Raw genomic sequence first — 23316 nt, 5'->3', positions numbered from 1 at the left:
AAGTCAGTCTCGAGCAAGGCCTCCAGCTCTATGACGTTAGGCCGCAGAGCGACCGGAGATACGATCCGGTAAAACAGTCGCTGAGCGCCGTCTTTAGAGTACGTTCTACATTATAATGAGAGGTTTGGACACTGTTGTTACTGCAGATTTACAACTAAATCAAAGCCTGAACTAGATCAGTGCCGATCAGCCCCATTTCAGCCGCCAGGTAATAGCATTGTAGGATTTAATTCCACTTAATGGATTTGACTAATCGTCTTGCTGAGCTCCCCATCCACTGCCACAGGAGCACGTGTCCATTATGGATTCTGGTTTCAAGCAATCCCATTATCAGCAGCAAACTCATGCGGACAGTCACACGTGGTAAACAATGCTTCAGGCACTGCCATCGGCTCTCCTTTGGAAGGTGAGATCCCACTTACGTAGAAACAGAGCATTGGGAACACCCAGCATCTGCGGAGAGAGAAACAGAGTCGATATTAGTTTAGTTTAGAGACACAGCGTGAAACCTTTGGCCCACCGAGTCCGTGCCGACCAGTGATCCCCGCATACTAACACTATCCTACACACACTGGGGACATTTATACCAAGCCAATTAACCTGCAAACCTGTACGTCTTTGGAGTTGGATCTTGGAGAAAACCCACGCAGATCACGGGGGAGAATGTACAAACTCTGTACTGACAGCACCCATAGTCTGGATCAAACCCGGGTCTCTGGCCCTGTAAGCGCTGTAAAGCAGCAACTCTACTGCTGCACCACCGTGCCTCCCAACAAACTACAAAAGCAACGCTGTAAGACTTTGGTTAGGCCACCATCATTTGGAGTATTGCGCCGTGTTCTGGAAGGACGTTGAGGCTTGGGAGAGGTTGCAGAAGGGGGTTGCCAGGTCACAGGAGCTGTGAGGGAGTAGCACTACCTGATGCACCACTGTGCCGCCCAGCGGAGGGGTCTTCAGTTGAATTACTTTGTCTCCACAAGGTCTGAGCTCAGTGGGAACCACACTGTGGCAACTTAAATCTTACATGGTGTCAGAGAGACACAGCATGGAAACAGGCCCTTCGACCCATCGAGTTCGTGCTGACACTAATCATAGAAAATAGGTGCAGGAGGAGGCCATTCGGCCCTTCGAGCCAGCACCGACATTCATTGTGATCATGGCTGATCGTACATCATTCCTACATCAATCCCATTTCATTCTCCCCATTTCTCATCAACCTCTCCCCAGATTCTACCAGCCACCTACATTCTAAATCATTCTTAAATTGTGGCCCCTGGTTCTGGACGCCACCCAACATCGGGAATATTTTTCCTGCATCTAGCTTGTCCAATCCTTGAAGAATGTTATATGTTTCTATAAGATTCCCTCCCATCCTTCTAAATTCCAGTGAATTTCAGGCCGGAAACCCTTCTTCAGACTGAGAGTCAATGGGAAAGGGAAATGAGAGATACAGACAGTGATGTTGAGAGAGATAGAACAAATGAATGAAAGATATGCAAAAAAGTAACAATGATAAAGGAAACGGGCATTGTTTGCTGTGGGCTAGTTGTGAATCTGGAGGAATGCGTTTTCACACTGTTAATACGGACAGTGTTTAATTGTCATATGTACCAGCAATGGAATAATGAAAATATATACAGCAGCACAATAGGCCTGTAAACGCAACACTCTTGGTTCTTGGTTTCTTGGTCCTCCAAAATATTCCAAATGGAATTTAAACTGGAGGTGGTGAAGGGAGGACTTAAGCCAGAAAGGGTTATTGGGTAGAAAGAGCTACTTTAAATTTAGTTGCATCTGGTTGGGTAACTATAGTTGGGTGGAGATTATTCCATGCTTTAATTGTGCAGGGGAAGAACGAATTGCTGTACACATCTGTCTTTGTAGCTGGGATCACAAACTCATAGACAACATTAAATAATCAAAATAAAATCAATAAATTAATAACCACCAATACTAGTTCAAAAATGCCAACACGGAGTGCTGGAGGAACTCAGCGGGCCAGGCAGCATCTGTGGAGAGAAATGAACAGGCGACGTTTCAGGTTGGGATCCTTCTTCAGACTGATGAAGTCCTGCAATGTTACTGTTCATTCCCACCTTAGACATGAGGCATCCCTGAAGTATTGCCGGTGGCGGAGCTGCCATTCTGACTGTTGCCACAGGAGGCGGGGTAGAGCAGGGACCACTGTTCCTCCCGTGTCCTCCCGGCGTTGCCACGGGAGGCGCGGCGAGCGCTCGCCTGCAGTTCCCGGCGCTGCCACGGCGAGCGCTCGCCTGCAGTTCCCGGCGTTGCCACGGGAGGCGCGGCGAGCGCTCGCCTGCAGTTCCCGGCGTCGCCACGGCGAGCGCTCGCCTGCAGTTCCCGGCGTTGCCACGGCGAGCGCTCGCCTGCAGTTCCCGGCGTTGCCACGGCGAGCGCTCGCCTGCAGTTCCAGGCGTCGGCGCGGCGAGCGCTCGCCTGCAGTTCCCGGCGTTGCCACGGCGAGCGCTCGCCTGCAGTTCCCGGCGTTGCCACGGCGAGCGCTCGCCTGCAGTTCCCGGCGTTGCCACGGCGAGCGCTCGCCTGCAGTTCCCGGCGTCGCCACGGCGAGCGCTCGCCTGCAGTTCCCGACGTCGCCACTGGCGTCGCGCCGCCGCTCACTCTCCGCCGAGCCACCGCCATTTTGTGACCGTGTTCTCCGCCGTGGCCCCGGATCCGGCTTCTCTCGCACGGTAAGTCCCGCCACCGTCTCCCCGTGGCCCGGTTCCTCCGCGGTTTGGACGGCGGGCTGCGCTGGCCGTCCTCCCGTGGTAGTTCCGGGGTGCTTTGCCGGTGGGCTGGCAGTGGGGGCGAGCCAGATTGGGCTCGGGAGCAGCAGGAGCGGAGAGCCCGAGGCTGTGCGGCCTGGCTCCGGTAGGGGCTGGAGAAAGGCCGAGGCCTGGTCCCTAGGCCCGGCAATTGCCTGCGATCTCTGGCGGTCCGTGATCCAGAGACCCAGGGCTTAAATTTCTCCCCGGATGCCAACAGGATGTCGCCCCCGGAAAGGTTCCCTCAGATTTGGGGGGAGCACCGTTACCATGGGCAACGGCGGTGAAGGTACCACTGTACCATGTCACTAATGCCTCGGTGCTGCCGTGCAACTAGAGAGTTAAGGCAGGTAAACATTGGGTGCAAAGGAGAGACTCGGGCTCCAAAGGGATGTGAGCACATTCTCACTACATCTCTGTCCATTGCTTCTGTGGACGAAGCCTGGATGCCAAGGCATCTGGGGGAAGCAGAGTTATTTTAACCACAAGTAAGAAAGAGGAACGGGGACGTGCAAAGAGTGCACATGATCCACTCTGAGGATCTTTGTGCATTTATTGCATTCAGGCTGATTGTTTTGGTGCAAGTGATTCTAGTGAGAGAGGTTGCACATGTTAAGCATCTGGAGAGATCACAAAGAATTTCAAGGGAAATTACTTACTTTCTACCATACAGCTCCTGTTGTATTTCTGGGAGTCCAAACATGTCACAATGTGGTGCATTTGCTACATGTGGCACCAGTGTTACTTTCAGAGTAACTTACAAACTTAACAGAGTAATTTGTTAGCATCGGTAACTTGCACTCTGATTGTCCTGTGTGTTTTGGAAAGAGAACATGAGCATAACTTGCTTCAATAAACTTAACTGGTACAAGTGTTTGCAAACAGGTCTACTACACAGGGCAGGTCTTAGCAGTAACAATAGACAAAACATTGCTCAATGCTGCTGATCATTCACTCGTACTCCCTCTCCTTTTACAGTATGCAGATCAATGTTACCTCTGGCTCTCGTCGAGTACCGACGAAGGAAGTTCACACTCGAACCCCCGGTTGTGGGCAGCAGCTTTTGTTGGCAGTTCAGTAACAACACTTTCCACTTGTTTTGAAATAACACCAATGTTTTGCTTGCGGTTTTGTCAGATTTCCACATGCAAAGGTTGGTTCTATAATGCACAACCATCTGAGACTTAGAATTAATGGACTGAGCCCACAATTCTTGAGGCCGAGAAGAGGTGGTGTGAGCAGGTGAGTGCTAAGCCTCGCCACTAAAATTGACAACACTTTGACCTATGTGCCAGTGGTGTAAACACTAATAGTGGCAACTGTGTGAGAGCAGTCATGTAAATGTAAATAAACACAAAATGCTGGAGTAACTCAGCGGGACAGGAAGCATCTCCAGAGAGAAGGAATCGGTGACGTTTCAGGCCAAGACCCGAAACGTCACCCATTCCTTCCATCCAGAGATTACTCCAGCGTTTTGTGTCTTTCTTCGGTGTAAACCAGCATCTACAGTTCCTTCCTACACATGTAATTGTAACGGTTCCCTCAGATTTGGGGGGAGCACCGTTAGCAAGGGCAACGGCAGTGAAGGTACTACTGTACCATCTCACTAATGTTTCTGTGCTGCCGTGCGTCAAGATATATAAGGCAGGGCAACATGGGCAATAGATACCATCATATCTGGGATATAGCATTATTGTTACTGTTCAGAAACCAAGATAATGAATTTCTTAGCACCATTCCCTTATTGTTTTATTGAATATACCTCAGAATAGTGACTGCTTACTCAGTTGTCATGGTATCCTAGTAGTAGGCCCCTCTCGGTCATGACTGACCATGGGTGATGCATCCTGGTCGGATGTAAGCCTGGGCAATGTCACATGGAGGACAGGCTGTTGCCCATGCAGCACGTCCCCCCCCTCGTAGTGCCGTCCAGGAGCTGCCAGAGCGAGGTTGTAGACAACGACAAACTGCCTTAGGGGCTCCGACTCCGGATTTTCTTGAGGTTTACTCCTGGAGCCTTTTCCATGACTGGATATGGCCACAAGGCAGTGGAGGTTTTAAATCAGAGTTTTCCCTCTCCTACATGGTCTGCCTTCCCAGGCTGACGAGCCCCATCTGTCCGAGACTCGTGGGGGCGGGAGCGTCTACCTTCCCGTCTATAGCACCTGTCCACTGCCCTACAGGGCATGGTATCCTACAGAATAGATTTCATAAAGACTTCAGAGGAATTAATTATATGAATTAAGAATGGAATTTTTCGGTGTTTATTTTGTGGCTCACTTTGGAGATATTTCTCTTTTTAAAAATACTCAACAAAATTAGTTAACTTGGCTTACATACGTTAAGTTATACATAATAAGCAGTGGTGGACCACAGGGATTGGTGCTAAAAGCCTTATTGTTTATATATATATATATATATTTAATTACCTATATGAATGTTAGAAGCATGATTAGTAAGTTTGGAGGTAGCACTAAAATCGACGTTGTTCGCGGTGGGGAGTCTCATGAGACAGGCCGATATTGATCAGTTAGCAAATTTAACAAATCAAAGGTAGATGGAATTTAATCACGATAAGTGTGGGTGATGGCACTTAGGATGTGGAATAAAGGTAGAACGCACACCATGAATAGTGGATCCTAGGAAGTATCAAGGAACAGATTGGCCTTGGTGTACAGAGTCCATATATCGCTAAAGGTAGCAGAATATGCAGGTAAGGTGATGTAGAAACAAGGGACTACAGGACAACACAGGTTGGGGTGGCACAGTGATAGAGTTGCTGCCTCTCAGCGCCAGAGATCCGGGATCGATCCTGACTATGGGTGCTGTCTGCACAGAGTTTGCATTTCCCTGTGGAGCTTACATTTTCTCTGGGTGTTTTGGTTTCCTCCCACATTCCAATGACTTGTAGGTTAATTGGCTTCTGTAAATTGTTCCCAATGTTTAGGATAGAACTAATGTGTGGGTGATCATTGCTTGCATGGAATCGGTGGGCCGAAAAGCCTGTTTCCATGCTGTATCTCTAAACTGAACTAAAAAAAAGCAGGGTTACATAAGAAAACACAACGTGCTGGAGTAACTCAGTGGGTCTAGCAGCATCTCTGGAGAATATGGATAGCTGACATTTCGGGTCTGGACCCTTCAGGGTCCCAATCCGAAACGTCATCTATCCATGTTCTCTAGAGATGCTGCCTGACCTACATAGCTACTCAAACATTTTGTGTCTTCTTTTATAAGGTGGTGAAGTGGGTACATGGAAGCTTATTCCCTTTAGCAATTAGCTGGGACATAGAATATAAGAGCATGGAGGTCATGGTGCAGCCTTGTAAAATGTTGGTTTGACTATACAGAGTATTGTGTGCATTTCTGTTCGCCATTCATTGAGAAATACATGATTGCAGTGGAGAGTGTGCAGAGTAGATTTTCCGGTATGTTGCATGGAACAGAATCTTTCAGTTAATGAGGGGAGACTGGATAGACCGGTTTTGGAATTTTTGGAATCGAGGAGAGACCTGATAAAGGTATAAATGAATTGTAAGAATTGTTTCTGCATAATAGAGACAGCTAAAACCAGAGAGCATGGGTGTAAGGTGAGAAGTAAGATGATTTGAGGGACCTGAGGATGTTTTTAATCAACTGGAGGATGGTTAAAATTGGGAACATTGCTATATGATGGGGGCAGGTACCCTGACAACATTTAAGATCTGTCTGAATGAGCTCCAGTTGTGAATGCTATGGACCAAATGGTGGTAAATTAGATTCATATAAATGTGTGATCATCAACATGGATGCATTGGGTGGAAGGGCCTGTGTGCATTGTATGACAGTATAATTCTACTGTTCGTTATGAGTGCTGTATTGACACCTTTTCCATACAGAGTTACTAAAGATAGGGGTTTACATACTTGCACATGTTCCACATCAACCTCTTTTCTTTCTGTTTTATTCTTTCTTCATATAACATGCTAGTGTTGGGTTATTATTGTCAGATATTCTGAGAAACAGTGAAAAGATTTGTTTGCATGCTATCCTGTCAAATTATACTATGCATGAGTATAATCAAGCCATATACAAGTACAACAGGTAGTGTAAAGTGAAAAATACCTGAGTGCAGAATATGGTGTTACAGCGTAATGCAGTTACAGAGAAAGTGCAGATTAAAAGGAAAAGTGGCAAGGTCTGCAATGAGGTAGGATGGAAGATTGGTTCTACACCCTTAGATTACGGGAAGACCGTTCAGTGATCTTATAACAGTGGGGAAGAAGCTGTATCTGAATCTGGTGGTATATGCGTTCCAGATTTTGTACCTTCTACCTGACAGGAGAGGGGAGAAGAGGGAATGACTGTGGTGAAAGTGATTTTGTTGGCTGTTTTCCGAGGCAGGTGAAGTGCAGATATAGTCGATGGTGGGGAGTCTGGTCAGTGTGATTGACTGGGCATCATCTACAACTTGAGCAGTGCTGTTGCCTAACCAAGCTGCGATGCATCCCAATAGGATGCTTTCGACAGTACCTCTCTAGAAGTTGGTAAGAACCATTGGAGACATGCTGTAGTTCCTTTGTCTCTTAAGGGAATAGTGGGGTTGGTGCATTTTCTTGGCCGCAAATGGGATGCCCAACTGGATTGTCATGTATCTCTGGGCTTTTATCATTTGCTATGCTTGCAACACATCACAAAATATTTGTTGTCAAGTTGGTATGCAATGTTAGAGTTCTCGTTGCTGGAGCTTCTTGCGGAAAAGAAAGCAATAGAGTGAATCCCAATTCAGTGCTTAATTCATTGTGGTTCCTGCTCTCCTCCTTTCTTGATGCTTTCTTTTCCTTTTAGTTACAGTTCAGTTGATGATATCTGTGCAACTCTTGAAGTTGAGATAGCATTTTTAAAGTTTTGTTTGCAATGCATTGATTTATTCTGGAAACACTACAGGTGGTTTTGATGGTGACCACAGAAATTCCAAATCTGCAATATTACCAGCCTCTCCTTAATATTATTTCCGCAAGATCTTCATTTTTACCTCTCTCATCCTTATGCATATCCGTTGTTTTTCGTCCCATTTTGGTCTGAGCTTGCACCCTGCCCTTTTTCCACCACCATCAGCCCATCCTTGAGACGCGTGGGATTGGTTTGTATATTATGATTTCTAAAAGCCATATGCATAAATCTGAAGGTGTAACGCAAATTCTGCATGGCACGCAAATTTATCAGCAAAAATAAATAAATAATCACTTTGCCAAAACCCCTTCGGAGATCATGAAGCCCGCTTTCATAAATTAAAGTTTGTTCTTTACACCCAGTTTAGTCTAGTTCAGAGATACAGTGTGGAAACAGGCCCCGTCGGCCCACCGGGTCCGCACCGACCAGCGATCCCCGCAAATTAATACTATCCTACACACACTGGGGACAATTTACACATACACCAAGCCAATTAACCTACATACCTGTACATCTTTGGAGTGTGGGAGGAAACCAAAGATCTCGGAGAAACCCACGCATTCACGGGGAGAACGTGCAAACTCCGTACAGACAATAGTTGGGATGAACCCGGGTCTCCAGCACTTGCAGCAATTCTGCCGCTGCACCACCATGACCGCCCAGTGATGGTGGCTGTGCTTTTCTGTGAGCTTTCTTTACACAAATAGCAAGTACAAGCTGGGACAGTGCAGCGTTTTATTCCACTGTTTGCATGCCTTGTTGTCACCCTCAGTTCAGCCAACAATGAACCAATCTACATTTCCTTGGTCATCGTCTGCTTTAATCTGTCTTTTTCACACCTTACCCTTCCATATCTCTAGTTTCCCTCTTCCCAGACTCAGTTTGAGGAAGGTCTCGACCCGAAACATCACCCAGAAATGCTGCCTGTCCTGCTGAGTTACTCCAACATTTTGTGTCTACAGAGCAGCAGTTGGGTTAGGGAGGAGGATTTTCTTTGCCCCTTTTATTTATTGGTTAAAATAAAAAAAACCTCATGCCCTCTACTCACCAGAAAAAACCTAGATTCAATCTTAGTTTTGTACTTTGTTAGTTAGTTAATAAAATGGAGCTCTGATTGTCTACGTTTTATTGTTCTCTGTGGTATAATTATCAGTGGTTTACAAGTTTCTGAAGAAGAACAAAATAATCCTGGGTAATATATTTATTGCAGAACTAACACTTAATGTAGGAAATGATCTGGTCATTTATTTCATTGCTGCGTGAAGGATTTTACTTTACTTTAGACTTTAGCGATGCGGACACAGGCCCTTGTTTGTCTGAGCCCAGTGAGTCTGTGCAGACCAGCAATCACCCCATACACTAACACTATACTACACACCAGGGATAATTTTACAATTTTTACCAGAGCCAATTAACTTACAAACCTGTAGGTTATTTGAAGCTTATGAGGAAACCGTAACACCCATAGAAAACCTTTGTGGTCACAGGGAGAATGTACAAACTCCGGACAGATAGCACCCATCGTCAGGATTGAACCTGGGTCTCTGGCGCTGTAGGGCAGAAACTCTACCACGGTGCACTGTGCACTGTTTTTTTAATAAAATATTTTGTCTTTCACTGTCTGAGCTGCAGTAGTGAAAATAGTATCATTTCAGTGCAGGTGGGCTTTTATGAGGTTGGGGAAAATAGTTTCATCAATGAGCTTTCTTTTTTTCATTCCACTGTGTTCTTGAGATACTTGGTACTGAGATTTGTTTCTAAGGCAGTCTCATGGAATCAAAGGGGATTTACTTCCACTCTGGTGTTATGGATTCTAAGGTGGCAAATCGTGCATTGCAAGAGGCCTAGATTGTTCTTTAGATGGGGTAGGCGGACGGACAGCTTGTGATGTAGTCAGCTAGTTCTGCCACTTACGCAGGGTTTCTATGTGCTCTGTATGGCCTCAAGGTTCTCAATATCATCCTAAATGCTCCTTCTCCACTTTGAGTGGTCATAGGTTAGCGGCTCCCAAGAGTCCGTTGTATTTCTTTGAGGAGGCTTTAAGAATAATCCTTGAATTTATTTTCCTCAATCCACCTCATAATCACTCCCAGTGACAGAACTTGGAATAGGGGTCTGGTGTTAGGCACGCAAAGGACGTGACCAATATCAACTAGGGCCTTAATGCTGTGAAATTTGACCTGGGAGAAGTCACTGTTCTTGGTTCGCTTATTCTTCCAATGAATTTGGAAGATTCTGCCCTGGCAGGTTTGGCAGTGTTTTTACTACTTGTTACATAGTGAGAAGAGGTCTTGAATGATTCAGCTGTATGGTAGTTGTCCTGTGAAGAACAAGGGGGCTTGATATGGAAGAGTAGGGGTGAAAGGGTAAATGGAGGTGTGGAACATGAGAAAGGGGAGGTCCTGAATGGAAGGAAGGACAGTGAAGAAGGTTAGAGTAGAAAGGCAAATGAGATGATGTTGGGGATAATGAGTCTGAGGAGGGAGTGGATTAGGGGAAGGGTCTGGACTGAAGAGCGTGTGGGGGAAAGATCAAATGAGCGTGTGCTTGTTTATCTGTGTGCGAGGTCAGTGTGGAATGTGAGCATTTGTGTGTGAATAAATGTTAAGTGAGTGCAGCAGGATTTGGTTTCTATATGAGTTGCCATGTTATCAATAGCTGCCATTCTGCCAAAAGTATTGTAGCTGATGTGTAACGGTCACCCCAAATTATGACAGAGCAACCAGGTGGATCTTGAACAACTCAACGTGAATTCAAGACCTGAAACATCAGGACGTTGTGGACAGACTGAAGTGATAGACTAGATTATTACCCTTTATCATAACCTGACAACTTGGATACTGTATTGTTGACATGAATGCCCTGAGTGAGACATGGCACAAGGGAAGACCAGTTCAGAAAGCAAGATGGCAGTACACCTCGAAGGGCAAGTCAGAAGATGAATACCATCTTCTCGAAGAAACAAGGAACTGTGGGTGCCGGTTTCCCAAGGAAATACATCTTGAAGTCAGCTTTATTTTCATTAGCGAGTTATTCTTGTCTTCTGCGATTGCTGCCGTGGCATAGGCAAATTTCTCATAAGAGGTCTGCAGGGTAGAAAAGCCACATCAAGGGTGTTCTCAGTGTCTGCTTGGAAAAATATAGCATCTTCACTGCTTCTGACAAATTCCTGACCATACCACCCAAGAGCATTCAGGAGGCGCTATGTACCTCAAGACTTGACAGTAGGAACTGGGGAAGCCTAGTGAAAACAGTGAAAGGAAAGTGCAGCATCTCCACCAACAATCTCACCCGCTCTAGCAAGCTCCACGGTTGCAAATTTGCAATGTTTGCACTCCTCAGTCACCACAGGAGGTAATAGATGCAAGTCCCTAGTCATCCTAGTCCCAGATGGCCTGCTTGTAAAGAGCGTAGTAAAAAGGATCTGTGGATGTTAATTGATATTTATATACCGAAGGTCATATCTGTTGATGGGAGCTATGATAAGCAGCAGTGTTGAGTGCAGAACATATGCTGAGTGCCCATATTTAATTACAAGATTTGAAAACTGGCAGGATCTGGTAATTGGCGTTCTGAATAACAGCAACTTTATACGATTGGAGATGTGATTCCTGGCCACGTATGTTGAGGACAATGGATAATTGGTTGAAGATGAGAACGATGAAACTAAGCAGCGAGATTGAGAATGAGGAAAATTATAGGGAACAAATTAGAAATGAAGGAAAAAGTGGAAATGAAAACACTGGTGCTTGGTTGACTGAGATACAGGTTCTATGCTAATGAGTATCAAGGTTTTCTTTAAGTTTATGAATGTAAAAGCCACTGAAGCTGTCCTTGCAATGGTCATGCTTGGTGAATCCTTGTTGAATCTTTCATTTAAGGAGATTGGTTGCTGCTGGATAGTTTAACCTTGCGGGAGGTTTCAATCTTTTGTAATTAATTTTAGATCAGGGTTCACCTAGATTCTTTTGCATTTGAGCAACCTCACATAGTTAGCTCAGATCAAAATTGAGAAGAGTTCTAGCTCCTGCTATGGGAATGCTCTACATTGACTTTGGAATTAAAAGAAAGAAGTATTCTTTAAAATTATTCTTTGCACATGTTGTGATAATGTATGGAAAGTATGGGTTTTGATCTGAAGAATCTGTCCTGACTTTTCCTCTGCCTTTCCAACGCCATCACCAAGTCATCTTATTGTTCAGATGTGGTATTATCACCCGAATCCTCATTTAACAATATTTGGGAGCTGCAGATAGACACAAAATCCTGGAGTAACTCAGCGGGACAGGCAGCATCTCTGAATTGAAGGAATGAGTATTGGAACTGCAGTCGGATTGATCACAATCACTGCTCATAATATTGAGTAAAGTTTTGTACCCAAACAATGCACAGAGAAGGAAAACATTGGATTATGAAGTAGTTTTAATCTATTCTATAATCCAAATGTGTAATATTTAGAGATTCTGTGTGAGTATTTTATTTTCCGATTACACCAAGAATGTATTTAAACTCTCAGATCCCCAAAAGAATAGCAGTAATATCTGTCGATACAAACTGCAAATGCTGGAATCTTGAACAAAAAAACAAAGTGCTGGAGAGACACTGCGGGGGCAGCACCTGTGTGGGGGTAAATGGCGAGCTGATGTTTTGGTTCGAGCCCCTTCTTCAGACTGATGGAGTAGAGGGGAGAAAGCTGCTTTCCATCGGTCTGAAGAATAGTCCTGACCTGAAATGTTTGTCCATTTGTCTCCATAGATGTTGTTTAACCCGCTGAGTTCTTCCAGCACTTTGTTTTGCAGTAATATTGTCATTGCAGATAGTGAATTGATATAATATTGTTGCCAATTACAGTGTAGGAGATCCCCCAATATAAAAACCTGATATGCACCTTGCTATGTGGAAACTCCTGACCAAAATATTTACTGGATTTAACTCATTATCTGTTTAATTATTTAGTTTTAATTTCTGGCTTCAATTTCCTTAGACCCCAGATTCCCTCTTAACAATTTTAACCCCACTGAGTTTGAACGATAAGCTTGTAAAGCATGCACTTTGCAAACTAGCAGTCAAGGCCAAAAGGATAAGGAAAGGAAGATACGTGAATGACGTATGTGGTGGCCAGTTTCATGCCCTGCTGATATCATTCACATTGTACATTTATGTGTGGCACAGTTAGTATAAAAAGTGCCAAGATGCTTCATCAAGGTGTACTCTCAAACGGAGGGGCATTAGAGCTTTGTTTATGGTGACTTAGTGGTCAAGTTATTGGACTTCTACTCAAAATTATTATGGAACATAGAGCAGTATAAGCACAGGAACATCAACCCGTGGGCTCATCGGCCCACCATGTCTGTGTAACCAAGCCGAGCTATTCCCATCTGCTTGCACCGTATACCTCTGTTTCCTGCCTGCTTGTGGATCTGTCTAAATGCCCCATAAATGTTATTGTATTTGCCTCTGCCATCTCCCTTGGAAAAATATTCCAGGCATTTAAAAAATAACTTTCCTCACAAATCTCCTTTAAACTTTCTCCCTCTCACAGTAAACCTATGTCCTCTGGCATTTGATATTTCTCCCCTGAGAAATATCAAATGCCTCATCTACCTCATCTATGCCTCATACTTTTCTCGACTTCTATCGGGCCCTCAGCCTCTGTTGCTCCAGTGAAAATAATCTTGAACTTTTCCAACCTCTCCTTGTAGCTAATTTATATCAATCGAGGCAAAAAGTCCTGGTAAACCTCTTCTGCACCCTCTCCATTGCTACCACATCCTTCCTATGCAGTGACTTATACTGTACACAATACTCCAAATGTGCCCTAACGAAAGCTTGTACAGCTGCAACACCACGTCCCAGTTTTTATACTCAGTGCTCTAACCAATGGAGGCATGCATGCATGCCATATGTCCTTCTTTACCTCCGATTACCACCTATCACCACCCTATCAATTATGCTGCTTGAACTGCATTTTGATGAACAATATGTTTTTTGCATAATCTATGCTGTTGTCGGTTATTCACTGTTTCACTCCTTAAACAATGGGTATTCTTGATATTCTTCTTGGTCTAATAGGATAATAAAATACTAATTGCAGTAAGAAACACCATTACTGTATCTTCCTGAGCTTCATTACAAAATGTGAACAGCTTCCCTGTTGAAGGCCACTATTTTGTTTCCTCAGGATGTAGAACTTTACAGTTAACCTTTTCTACCACTTCCTGTTGGACTACTGCAATCTTCTTGTGGTTGGTAAATGCTTAAAAAAAATATCAAAGCCCTTGGTTCAAGAGAAACATTTAAAATACGGAGGTAGGAAGAAAATGGAGGCAGCAGAATATGGTTAAACATGGTTTTAATATCAGCAGATCACTAAATATCCCTAGATTCAGGGATTGTTATGTTTGGTTGGAAAATAGTAAATGTAATTTATTTCATTTCAAAAGAGAGGGAGACAGAAACAGGAAATGGCAGGCTACTTGGCTTAACATCTGCCATAGGAAATATTAGAGCATGTTGTTAAATACATTGCAGCAGGGCACAGTCAAAAATCAAAATCATCACGTAAAGTCAACATAGTTTTGTGAGAGGAAAATCATATGTGACAATTTATTGGAGTTAGTTGAAGAAGTAACGTACTGTAGTTAAAGTGGTCTGTTGTTATACTATGGCTTTGAAGAAGACATTCAGTAAGGTGTTGCATCAAAAATCATTGCAGAAAATAAATGGTCTTTATTTACGTGGAGGCATGTTGGTGTGGTTGAAGGATTGGCTACTAGCAGGAAATAAGAGATTAGACAAATGTACATCACTTTTTTCTGGTTGGCAAGAAGCCAGATATCATTATCCACATTGGTACTAACTCCGCAGGTTACAAAAAGGATGAAGTCCTGCAGCATAAATTCGGGATATCTAGGTCACAGATTAAAAAGCAGTATCTCGATGGTTGTAATCTTTGTATTAATTCTGATTAGTATAGAATAGGAGAATAAATCAAATGAATGCGTGCCACAGGGAAGGCTTTAGATGTTCAGATCACCCAGACATTAAGTAAGATGGCTCCTGTACAAATAGACCAGGTTGCACCTAAACCAGAGTCAAGGAGGTTTACCATGCTGTTGGCGGTGTGGTTTAAAACTATTCAGGCAATGGAATGGGACAGAGTGGAGGGGGGGGGGGGGGGGGGGGGGTACAAGTACAAGTACAATGTACTGTAAGAGTCAAGAGTGTTTTATTTACATATGTCCTAAAATAGAAAAAATAAATTCTTACTTGCAGCAAAAAAAGGACACAAAGTTTTGGAGTTACTCAGTGGGCCAGACAGCACCTCTGGAGAACAGGGATGGGTGACATTTTGGGTTGGGACCCTTCTTCAGTTAGATACTTATTTACTTATATTAGTAGCAATAGCACAACAGGTTTCTAAACACAGCACTCAATGGATAACCCAACAAACAAAAAAGTTTAATAAATAAAATATCCAATAAAATGCAAAAACAGAACAAAGTCCAAAGTCGCTAGTGCAGCCCAGGCAGTTAGTTGGAGTTTTTAAGAAGGAACTGCAGATGCTGGAAAATCAAAGGTACACAAAATATGCTGGAGAAACTCAGCGGGTGCAGCTGTGAAGGAAAAAGGCAACGTTTTGGGCCGAAACCAGTTAGTTGGAGTTTGTTGTGTTCAGCAGCGTGGGTATAACCTGTTCTTGAACCTAGACAGAGAAAATAAATCTAAGTCAGTCAAGCAGGCTATAGTTATGGGAGGATCTGCATCCAATTTAATGCAAGAAGTCTGACTAATAATGCAAATGAATTCAGCAGTAATATATATTCCAATGTTCCATCACAGAGGTTTAAAGAAGATTCTGACTGTCAACACGTCGGTTCAGGGTACAGAATCTTCAGGCAAGGAAAAGGGGCGGTGAGGAACGTAACGTAAAAGAGGAAGTGACGTTGCAATATTGAGTAAGGAATCAATTACTGTGGTAATGAGGAAGGGGACACTAGAAGGCACAAATTAGTCCATATGGATAGAAGTTGGGAACAAGAAAGGGACTGCTCACATTGCAGAAGGTATTCTACAGCCTCTTGGCAGACAGCAGCGAATAGAGGAGCAGAAATGCAATGTCATCAAGAGGTTCGAGCATAATAGGACTACAGTGGTAGTGGATGTCATCGTCCTCAATATTATCTGTGATTACTTTAGTGTGAAAGGCATAGTGGGGTTGGAATGTTCAGTGTGTCCAGGAGCGGTTTCAGAACCAGTACTTAATCATAGAGTTATACGGTTCAGAAACAATTTGATGTGTTGTGAGATTCAATTCTACTACAATAGCGGGGGGGGGGGGGGGGAGAGTTAACTTCCAGGTATGAAGTGATAGCTGCAGACACCGGCTTATTTTTACCTCTGTCATTTCTACAACATCATCATCATGTTAACTCCCTGGTCAGGCACCACATTGTGAATTAAATTCTATCTAGTCTGTTTATCTCTGCTTGTACATCTTAGTTGCCTGCTCTTTATGTCAAATAAAAGCTTACTAAGGCACCATGTTTTTGAAGTAAAACATTGTGCTATCGTGCAGACTGATGGTTCATCAGAGTCTTCTTGATTATGGAGCACCCACGGGTACTATAAAAAAGACATTCACTTGGGCTGTCAACTGCTTGGGAACCTGGATCAAGCCCCTGCCTTCTGTTGATGCTCCCATATCAATGAAAGATTGATCTCATTCCTGCATGGTATGGTGTGTAGTGAACCATTGTGCAGAGGCTGCCTGTGAGGGCCAATATTGAATGACTGTGATAAGCAGTGTGGCTTCATAATACTAAGATATGGGTCTCAGGGCTGGCATGGTGATTTTGGGCTGTTAGGGACTAGCAGTGGTCAGGATCAAACTCAAGTCCCTGGAGCTGTGAGGAAACAGAACTACCTGCTGCACCACAATGCCCTAGATTAAATATTGTATTAGGATGACACTCCTATTTCCTTAACCATCATAATTGACAACTTCTTTTGTATAGTTTTCGTGCAGTTTTAATGATTGGTTCAAATCCAATAAACTTTTTCAGATTGTCCGTAGCTAAGCTTTAAGATCTTGGCAGACAAAGTAGTGAGGTGTTATTGCGTTTGTATGTTTGCAAGAGGGAAAACAGCAGGACATACAGATGTCAGTTTCCACCTTTAGCCTAATTTCACTGAAGTAACCCTAATAGCCCTGTCCCATGGTACGAGTTCATTCCAAGAGTTATCTCTCCCGAGTTTGCCCTGATTCGAACTCGGGAGATTTACGGTAATGGCCACTCGTCGGTACTCGTGGCTCTCGTGGACATTTTTCAACGTGTTGAAAAATCTTCACGAGTCTTCCCGTGCTTACCTGCCGTTAGCATTGCGAGTCTTCCTGAGTACCTGCCGTTAGCGTTACGAGCCGCTAAGAGACGCCCCCGAGCTCCGACGTACCAGCTACGTTCATTCTCCGTGCTTACCACGAGTTTGATTTTTTTAAAACTCGGGCGAGCACTTGGATGAACTCGCACCGTGGGACAGCCTGGTCATTTTTACCCAATTATCACTGCAGTCCCTGCTACAAGAATAATAACTTTGTTATTATTGAAATTTATGGCTCACCTAATAACTTTGCTGTTTCAATTACAACATTGTAAAATGGAGATGCAAATTGACAATAACTTGTTCCGACATACTGTTCTCCATTTCTGGCATGAGTTGATCATGCCGAATGTACAACATCCATTGAGTTCCAAACTTGGGAACCCCTCTCTCGCATGTTGGTCTTTGGTCTGCATTACTGAACCAGCCCAAGATGTCTTTTCTATATACCCTTGTAAGTTTGTTCCATCCTCCGTGCAGGATTCAGATCAGTAAATTCAGAGTCTGAATTGTGAAGCACATACCTCCCTCCTAATTAATTCACATTCTACTCATCTTGTTTAGTTATGCTGTGTGTATCCAAATATTGTTTTTCTGCTAATACAAACCTTCTTGCTTGTCTGTTCTCCATTATTTTGTAGCCTTAAGATAATTCCAAATGTCTTTGCCTCCCTTGCATATGAGATGTTATTTGTGGAAATCTGTTTGAAGCTTCTATCTATGCCTTCTTTGTTTGCTCATACTTCATCGTGTGTCTGTGACCTTCATTCTTGGTTCTGCTTTTCCCTATTACATCTTTTATAACTATACCTAATCGGTTCCCAGCCTGCTTGACCAACAAAGCTCACATCTATCTGGCTTTGTTGAATCCTAAACTGAAGCCCCCTCTGCTATATTTCCCCTTTGATTATGCAAACTTTTTTTCGGCTTAAATTATGTGGTGTCGTTGCTTCTAATGCAGACAATTTTACACAAAATTTGACTAAATAAATATTTCAAATAACTGAATAATAAAGCCTCTATCACTATATGCTAGGCATATCCTTAATACACATGCACAATGTAAAGCTATGAGTGGATTTGTACATTGCTCCTTAACCAGTTCCATAAACCACCCCATGAGGTGTTTTTATACCTTTTATTTTAGTTCTGACTTCTTGAATCCATTGTACGATACATACGTTGGAGACACTTTGTGGAATCACTTGAATTTCATTTAGATATTCAGGTGAAGTGTGTAGAAGTGGCCTCATGATTTAAAATATTGACTTAGTTCAGCTTTGATAATTTCCAACATGTTGATAACCATGATTGACTGAGTGTGAATATTAATCAGTTTCATTTGTCCTAATTTTACAATGACTTGTTTCATATAGGTATTCTTCCATATAGTTATGTCTTTCTTGTTGCAGTAGTAGGATATGTCCTGTGCCCTTTATATTCTACCCTTGAGATGGCGACGTATTGATCAGATTCATCGGTATAATTAACTGTATAAAGTCTCTAAGTCCACATAGAGATCACGACTTTAGCATAGTTAGGATTTGATGAGTATATTTTGGCTTAAAGTTGCTTTGATTAGCAGTCTGTTCCTCTCCATGGCAAACATGGTGATTTCCAAGCCATGCTTTACCTTGTATTATCCCAGTCATTTGGGCTTCTGTTACCTGATCACCTTGCTGATCAGGAACTATAATCATAGTCCTCATATGATCCAACTTTCTACATATCCCACATTAAACCATGCCTTTGCTGCCATCCTATCTTTAGATTAGTTATGCTGCACTTTCTTAACCTAACTCAGAGCTTTCCTTCAATTTAATTGTTTCAATTTCTTTGTCACTTGCACTACTATCTCATTCCCACATAACATTTGACATTGCTTTATTTCTATTACTCATCTTCTGTCTTAACTGTTTTGTTAATTGTTTCAACATGTCCTTCTATTGTTTTTACCATCAGTTCACTTATATTTAATAAAGTCAGCTGATTATTGATTATAACAGTATACCCAGCTACAATGCTCACTACTTATTATGTTTGCAACTGTTATAACTCTGAAGAAGTGTCTCAACCCGAAACGTCACCTGGGTCTGAAGAAGGGTCTCGACCCGAAACGTCACCCATTCCTTCTCTCCAGAGATGCTGCCTGTCCCACTGAGTTATTCCAGCTTTTTGTGTCTATCTTCGATTTAAACCAGCATCTGCAGTACATTCCTAAACATAACTCCATACTTGCTAGTTCTTTGACCGTTTCTCCAATCGTCTTTCTTATACTTCACCTACAACATTGCTAATAGGATAGACACCAACATTATTTGTAGTAGGTCTAATCATAATGCAGGGATGTGCAGTGTATTAATATGTATCCCCCATTTTGTGTGCCTGCCCCTCCCTACTCTTTTTATATTCACAAAAGAATTAGGCCCATGTCAATTGATTGATGCACTCTGCTTCTTTTGTGAAGGTCCCTGTCCATACCCAGTTTTATTCCCAGTAAATGCACATCTCCATGCACCTTAATCCAATTAGTTTTATGCTAATAGTTTTCACTAAAGAGTTGTATTGATGGGGATGAGCTCTGGGTTTATCAGCCTCTCAGAAGTGCTTACTTAACTGAAATTTCATAACCGCACTGGAGGAAACAGTCCACATATATTATGTCCTTGGCTAAATCTTGTTTGTCTAGGTTTATATAGGACTTTTACCGTGCAGGGTCTTTGACTGTTTTTCCTAATTGCTTTAAACAAAGGTCCCATCATCTCCAATCTCCTCTAGCCAGATCAGTAATTCTCCCTGATATAGAGTGCATGGAACAATTTGCTTTTCATTCCAAGGCAATGCCTTCCACTCTTAAGGGGATATCCTTGGTATGGTGGATTGATTATGACATGTTTGGTTTATCAACCAAATATCATGCGTCATAAATGACACAATTCTGGGCTGTATCATTTCAATTTTCCTTGGAGGGTCTTTCTTTCTAGCTGAACCAAAAATAGAATTACCATAACACTTTGATAATTTGGCGTTTGACTGTTCGGAAATCCCAATACTTCGGCATCTGGCCTACTCGGTAGTACACTAAGTCTTTGTTGTCTGCGAACTGTGTAGTTACTAGGTTGGCCATATATTACTGGGTGTGTGGGCCAAGTGTGCAGCCAGAACTGGGGTTGGAATGTGAGTAGATTTGTGGTCAGAGCGGGGTCCAGAACGTGGGTTTGAAGTGGGGTCCGGAAGCTTGCATGTTTCAGCTTATTTTGATAAGCCGGAATTTACAAAATGGAAACTCACCAAATTCACTGGAATTCTTTGTTAACTACTGGATAATATATTTAAAAGAGAGTGAAATAAAATTATATTTGGGTGACAGCAGTTAGAATAGTTTATTCCAATGGTTTAGAAAATCTGCTGGTCCAACATCACCTTGATGGTTCTGGGTTAACAGATTTGCTATAATAGGTGATGCAGTGTAAACAAATAGCCACTAAAATACCTTAATTTTATGAAAATCCTGCAGGGAAAATTAACATTATTATTGCAAGGCTGGAATCCTCTCGTCCTCAACCCCCTCTTGTCCTCATTGACACCATTAAGGTACAGTTTTGGTCTCCTAATTTGAGGAAGGACATCCTTGTGATTGAGGCAGTGCAGCTTAGGTTCACGAGATTGATCCCTGGGATGGCGGGACTGTCATATGAGGAAAGATTAAAAAGACTAGGCTTGTATTCACTGGAGTTTAGAAGGATGAGGGGGTATCTTATAGAAACATATCAAATTATAAAAGGATTGGACAAGCTAGATGCCGGAAAAATGTTCCCAATGTTGGGCGAGTCCAGAACCAGGGGCCACACACAGTCTTAGAATAAAGGGGAGGCCATTTAAGACTGAGGTGAGAAAAAACGTTTTCACCCAGAGAGTTGTGAATTTGTGGAATTCCCTGCCACAGAGGGCAGTGGAGGCCAAGTCACTGGATGTATTTAAGAGAGAGTTAGATAGAGCTCTTGGGGCTAGTGGAATCAAGGGATATGGGGAGAAGGCAGGCACGGATTATTGATTGGGGACGATCAGCCATGATCACCATGGCTCGAAGGGCCAAATGGCCTCCTCCTGCACCTATTTTCTATGTTTCTATGTTACTAATTGTTTTTATAACACGATTTACTGTAACACAAGGTTTCTTAGGAACGTGTCATGTTATTGCAGAACTATCTGCATGTTACATTGTTTAATGGAGTATTATTGCAAACGAGTCATTAGAAGTAATTGCTTGCCAATTTCTATGATCCCCCATGGTTAAAGTAGTAGTCGTGTTCTTCAGAGACAATGATGACTGATTACAATGGTGACTGATTAAGTTCACAAGTTCATTTATTGTCACATACACCAATTGGTGTAGTGAAATTAACTGGCCAGGTCAGTCATACAATTTAAAAAAGCAACAGACTCAAAAAACACATTTTAACATAAAGGTAACTGGATGTCTTCCATACTGTTTAAATCAATGACATTTTTTCTCTGCTTGTCAGTTTCCAAAATAACTTTTAAATAGTTCTCTAGTTTATGGTCAAAATTGTGATATAACCAATTTTTAGCTTTTAGTTCAAAATTCCCTCCAGGTATTAGTTTACCAAACTTAAACAAATCAACTGACTGAAAGTTAGAACAAAGAAATAACAGGTTCTGGTTGTAGGCAAAATTACTGAAGACAAATTGCAGATACCTTTTAAAGAAATGCTCTCACAAAAACAAAACGGTCATGCAAATATTTAGATCGACTTACAAGTAAACTGGATTTCTACTCCCTATTTCACATGCTCGCACAATGAGCATTGATCCTTGGATTCCAAGTCCTCTTTCATGCAAGTGCATTGGTAAATACGAGTAGCAAATGTGGGGTTATCGTGTTGATTGTGTGCCTGGGTTGTTCTTCATGGTGCCATAGGCAGGCATGGAGTAGTTCTGGTGGTAGCTCAGGGGGGAACCTATCCCATGGGTCATAATTTTCAACAGGGTATCTACCAGTTTTGAAATCTGCAGATTTGACTGCATAATCCCAATTAATTCATCTGTTCTCTTCAACATTTCTCAATGCTCTATCACCGCAGATGCATAATATGCCTCTCTGAGCTGAAAGCTGACACGAATATGCTGATTTCCTGTTGACATTAGTATGATCGGCTTTGTCATGTTGCACCTGTGCCTTTGGTTGCTGCATTACCTTGAAGCTTTAGAAGATCCAGCCAGTTTTGTTTGGCCATGTGTTTGATAATCCAGCTTCCTTTTCTGTTTGTGTCTGAAACCTACGCCTAGGCATAATTTGTCATGAGTGTGCTACTTTATATTTTGCCCTTTTACTTTTTACTATTTAATTTTTCTTTTGTTCAATTTCTGTCTCACCATGGTCATTCTCCTTATGGGATTGCTTTCGAGCATGAGACAACTGCAGTAATCTTTATTAATTCTTCCAACCTTTTTCCTTGCTGACCCTTGGGATCCACCGAGTGCTGTGTTCTGATGATCCCTGAAGCCACAGTGCACCACAGCAGCACCACTTGCTTCTTTGCTCATTATTTCCCAATGTTAGCAACGGATTATCAGCAGCTTCCCAATATCATGTTCTGATTTTACTTGGCCATGTCCCTTTTAGCAGGTCCAACTCAGGATGAAATTGGCTCATTAGGACGCCAATAATATTTTGTTTAGTTTAGAGATATAGCACGGAAACAGGTCCTTCGGCCCACCGAGTCCGCGCCAACCATACACTAACACAATGCTACACACTAGGGACAATTTCCACTGAAGCCAATTAACCTACAAACTGTGTATGTCTTTGGAATGTGGGTGGAAACTGGAATTTCAGGAGAAACTCCACTCGGAGATTTATTGAAGAACAATGGACAGGCACTTAGAATCTGTCCCAATATTTCCTGTTACTGACACTGAGTTCCAAATGTGGGATCTCTCGCATTTTGGTCTTAATTTCAAGTTATTGAACCAGCCAAGACCTCTGCCACATATATCACATTTAGTTCTTTGTCCACTCACTCATGTATTCAGGTCATACCCATTGTTGTCAACCTTAGTCTATTGTGAATTTGAGTCTGAATTGTAAGACGTGTATCTCCCTCCTTTTTCACATCCCTCACATCATGTATAATTAATCATTCCTGGTCTTTGCCTCTCATATATTAGATGTTATTCATGACCATTGTTTGAA

The 23316-nt window shown here is 42.7% G+C and overlaps 1 protein-coding gene across 4 annotated transcripts in view; it reads left to right on the top strand.

Moving 5' to 3' along the window:
* Nucleotides 1–2614: 2614 nt before the first annotated feature.
* LOC129713825 (CCR4-NOT transcription complex subunit 3-like) overlaps nucleotides 2615–23316 on the top strand; it is a 94222-nt gene continuing 73520 nt past the window's right edge. Inside the window, exons 1-2 of one of the 4 annotated variants that reach the window (XM_055663144.1) lie at nucleotides 2665–2711; nucleotides 3765–4028. In XM_055663144.1, coding sequence (XP_055519119.1) covers nucleotides 3952–4028 — 77 coding nt within the window. In that variant the 5' untranslated portion in view covers nucleotides 2665–2711; nucleotides 3765–3951. Of the gene's footprint in view, nucleotides 2712–3764; nucleotides 4029–23316 lie in introns of all 4 variants that reach the window. The other 3 variants (XM_055663148.1, XM_055663147.1, XM_055663149.1) reach the window with 3 other exon arrangements.

Source organism: Leucoraja erinacea, chromosome 37, assembly GCF_028641065.1.
Source record: "Leucoraja erinacea ecotype New England chromosome 37, Leri_hhj_1, whole genome shotgun sequence".
Taxonomy (NCBI): domain Eukaryota; kingdom Metazoa; phylum Chordata; class Chondrichthyes; order Rajiformes; family Rajidae; genus Leucoraja; species Leucoraja erinaceus.
Note: the sequence above shows the minus strand (reverse complement) of the source record. Positions and strands in the feature narration are given on the sequence as shown.